Genomic DNA, 3,775 nt, shown 5'->3' with positions numbered 1-3,775 from the left:
AATGTTGAGAGGGGAATCTCCAGCCTTGGAGGTTTTCAAAACCCAGCTAGACAAAGCCCTGGCTGGGATGATCTAGTTAGGGATGGTCTTGCTTTGATCAGGGGGTTGGACTAGATGACCTCCTGAGGTCCCTTCCAGCCCTAACTTTCTATGATTCTATGATCCTTCTATTGTCTAGTGAGGCATGGTGTACTCCAAGGTTATAATGTAATTACGGGTACATTGGTCTGAGGAAGCAATGACTATCTGAGGAGGTCAGCTCAGGCCACCAGCCACAACTAGTCACTTAAGGACGAAGGAACAAGCTGTGCTGTTCAGAGCATAGGCCAATCAGGAGCTCTAGGCCTCATTTCATCTCACTCAGGGATCAAAGTCCTGTCTAAACCCCATTAAGTTGAGATAATGCCTGTGAAGTACACTGAAGTTTGTGAAGGAGAGCTCCTACAGAACCACAGAGCATCATCACACGTAGCTCTCACCTGCAGGCGAATAACCAAGTTCCCAAGGAAGTCATCCTGACCTTTGTCTTTTCGAGCATCCTTGAAGATCCTGGAGAAGAAGAAACCAGCTGGGTGAAGGAAGAACTGTAAAACATCTACGCAGCACAACCCCAGAGTGAAAAAAGGTTGCAAAGGCATGACAGAGCCATTCCTAAGCCTGCAGCATGGAAAGACACAGGTCTGGCTTCCACTTTCCAGGCTGGGCAGCAAGGACCTTACAGCACTGCACTCTGAATAGCACTTGGACCAGCGCACATCCTGCTGATGGAGTGGGGCTGCTGATGGCTCAGAAGTCCCAGCTTTTGTACTGACCTCTTCAAGCCATGGAGATCTGTCAGCTCTCCCAGCTTGTGCCGCACGGATTCCACTACATCAGAGTCCCTGCAAGGGAGGGGTGTAAAAACAGCAGGTGAAGATGGGACGCTGCAAAGGTACTGCTGACATTAGTTTGGTGGTGATCCTGGGAGCTGAGGATTCAATCAGAGCCAGCAAAGTGACCTTCTAATAAACATGGACCATGGGACAGGGCAAACTTAGCTCATTGAACAAGGGAAGAAAATCAGGTGTTTGGGGTCACCACTAAGAGATGATGTTTGGAGTAACACAATACCCTGAAGAGCTGGAACAAAATGGAGCGACCCTGAGCTTCCTCCTTGTAAAAGTGGCATGAAGCCAAGTACCACAAGGCCTTTGCATGTCTGCTTCAAAAAGGAGCTCATGGCTCGATTTTCTGTTGCATTGCAGCCTATGCAAATGGCTAATGCCACTGCAAAGTGAACGGAAAATGCAACGCTTCTGATTTGGTAGCACAACACCCCCACTTTACAGTGGCACAGGTGACCACTTGCAACACAAGGCAGTGGAGAAACAGGCTGTGTGCCTTTTCTTGGTGTTCCGTGTAGGGATCTAGGAGAGTACAAGTTCTAGGAGAGTCTAAGTGAAGCTCCCAGGACCTTCGTCAAGTATAGGGATAGACTGGGGGTCATGATTGACCACAAGATGAACATGAGCCTTTAATGTGATGCTGCAGCTAGTAAAACAAACAAAACGCTGGCTTGCATCCACAGATGCTTCTCAAGCAAATCCTGGGATGTCATTCTCCCCTTGTACTCAGCCTTGGTGAGGCTGCAGCTGGAGTACTGTGTCCAGTTTTGGGCTCCACAATTCAAAAAGGGTGTGGAGAAGCTTGAGAGAGTCCAGAGAAGAGCCAAGCGCATGATCAGAGGTCTGGAAAACAGACATTACGATGACAGGCTGAGAGCTATGGGACTCTTCAGCCTGGAAAAGCGCAGGCTCAGGGGCGATCTGATGGCTACCTGTAAGTTTACCAGGGGTGTTCACCAGGATCTGGGGGAATGTTTGTTCACCAGAGCCCCCCCGAGGGTGACAAGGTCGAATGGTTATAAACTCCTGCAAGACCGTTTCAGGCTGGACATAAGGAAGAATTTCTTTACTGTCTGAGCCCCCAAGGCCTGGAATAGCTTGCCACCAGAGGCGGTTCAAGCACCTACTTTGAACGCCTTCAAGAGAAATTCGGATGTTTATCATGCTGGGATCCTATGACCCCAGCTGACTTCCTGCCCCTGGGGCAGGGGGGCTGGACTCAATGATCTTCCAAGATCCCTTCCACGCCTAATGTCTATGAAATCTATGAAATCTTGATTTCTGAACCCCAAGTTGGTGCAGGTGCATCTGTGCTATTGAGAAGAGCAATGATCACACTCACCACATGTCCAGGTGGAAGCTGGAGTTGGCTACATCTTTAAACTCACTGCAATACACAAACAGGAAATGTATTCAATGGGTTTTTAGCAGCTTAATTCAGGTCACACATATTAGTTAGTAAGGAAGGAAGAGCAAGAGGATAGAGGCAGGCCGGATGTGGCCCATGGAGCTGTGTTATCCAACCCACGCACCTCCCTATGGGTCCAAAAATTTGATGGGATGGAGTAGTGGCAGTGTTAATTGCCACACTCCTGCTGCCACATTGCCAGAGAAATGGAGAGCCCAGTAGGCCAGACAGCATGGCCATGAGTGCTGGATTAGGAGCAGAGGGCTGGATCCTGGTGCATGGGGTTAAGACAAGGTGGCACAGGACCCGATCTGGGTGTACAGGGCCCAACCACACATGCTGACCCCAGCCAAACCATTCATCTGGCCCTTGAGGCTAAAGGGTTGACCGCCACTGATATAGGCTCAATTACACAAGCTAATTAGCATGGCTGAATGACAGGGCCAATAAGTCCGCCTCCATGCTATTTAGCCTAGCTACCACACTGCATGGATGTGGCTATACTGTTTAGGAGATCGCCCAAGCAAAGCAGCATGATTTGTGAGAGGGAGCTGCTGTTTGGCATGGGAAGTTTGCAGAGCAGATATGGCTTAGAAGTCTGGTTGCTTAAAAAAATTAAATTAAATATAGGAGCTTGCTATTTAATAAGCAGAGACATGTGTTTATAGCATAGCATCCTACCAGCCCCACCCATCACTACCAGTCTGGAAGATCAAATTTGGAATCTAAACTCCTTGTCAAAAAGGAGGCAGCCAGAGCAACAGGGGAAGGAAAGGAAGGGGCAAGGGGGAGACATACAGGATAAATGTTTCATCCCACACGGGACTGAGTGTTTGATTTATGACTTGAGTGCGATGGATCTGGTCTTCAGGGATCAGGTCTTTTACCACAGCCTTCATCCGCTTCTTGTGCTCCTGAGAGGAGCTGCTGTCACTGCAATGCTCTTGGCTCCTGGCCTCAATCCCCAGCAGGCAGTATGGATCACTGAATCCTGCAAGTACGTGGAATTAAAGACAGAAATCCCTCCAAGAGAATCACCTTGTGTGACAACTTGCAACAACAAAGTCCATCTGTCCCTCAGGCAGTGATGATAGCACTTTCAGTCTACGGATACAAATAGACAAGGCATTTGTTCTGGGAGAAACCACTTTATCCCAGGACAAAGTGCAATTTTTCAGACATCCATATCCACTGTCCCAGGACAAACCCTAAAAAGGTTCAGGGGATAAGAAGTGCTAACAGTTCATCTCAGGACATTGTGAAGTGTATCTGAATGGTTGTCCCAGGACTGTATCACAGGATCAATGGCAGAAAGCAGCAGTGCTCACTAAACCCCAGCTGGAAGGATGATGCGTATACATGCCAATCCTGGGATATTTGTGGTCCAGGATAAACATAGATATAACTTGTCCTGGTGTAGCAAAACCCCCAGTTTTTCTTTTTTTTTTCTTTTAAAATGCATTCCCTCCCCTTCCCCAACCAT

General features: G+C 48.3%; 1 protein-coding gene across 2 annotated transcripts in view; it reads right to left on the bottom strand.

The window, feature by feature from the left end:
• Positions 1-3,775, bottom strand: part of UNC13D (unc-13 homolog D) — a 46,969-nt gene that overhangs the window by 27,580 nt on the left and 15,614 nt on the right. For both annotated transcript variants that reach the window (XM_019503320.1, XM_019503312.1), the window contains 4 exons: positions 3,091-3,283; positions 2,227-2,271; positions 813-881; positions 480-549 (listed from right to left, as the gene is read on the bottom strand). In XM_019503320.1, coding sequence (XP_019358865.1) covers positions 480-549; positions 813-881; positions 2,227-2,271; positions 3,091-3,283 — 377 coding nt within the window. The remainder of the gene's footprint in view (positions 1-479; positions 550-812; positions 882-2,226; positions 2,272-3,090; positions 3,284-3,775) is intronic.

This window comes from Gavialis gangeticus, unplaced genomic scaffold (assembly GCF_001723915.1).
Source record: "Gavialis gangeticus isolate Ggan-Ray unplaced genomic scaffold, GavGan_comp1, whole genome shotgun sequence".
NCBI lineage: Eukaryota > Metazoa > Chordata > Crocodylia > Gavialidae > Gavialis > Gavialis gangeticus.
This window is presented reverse-complemented; position numbering and strand designations above follow the sequence as displayed.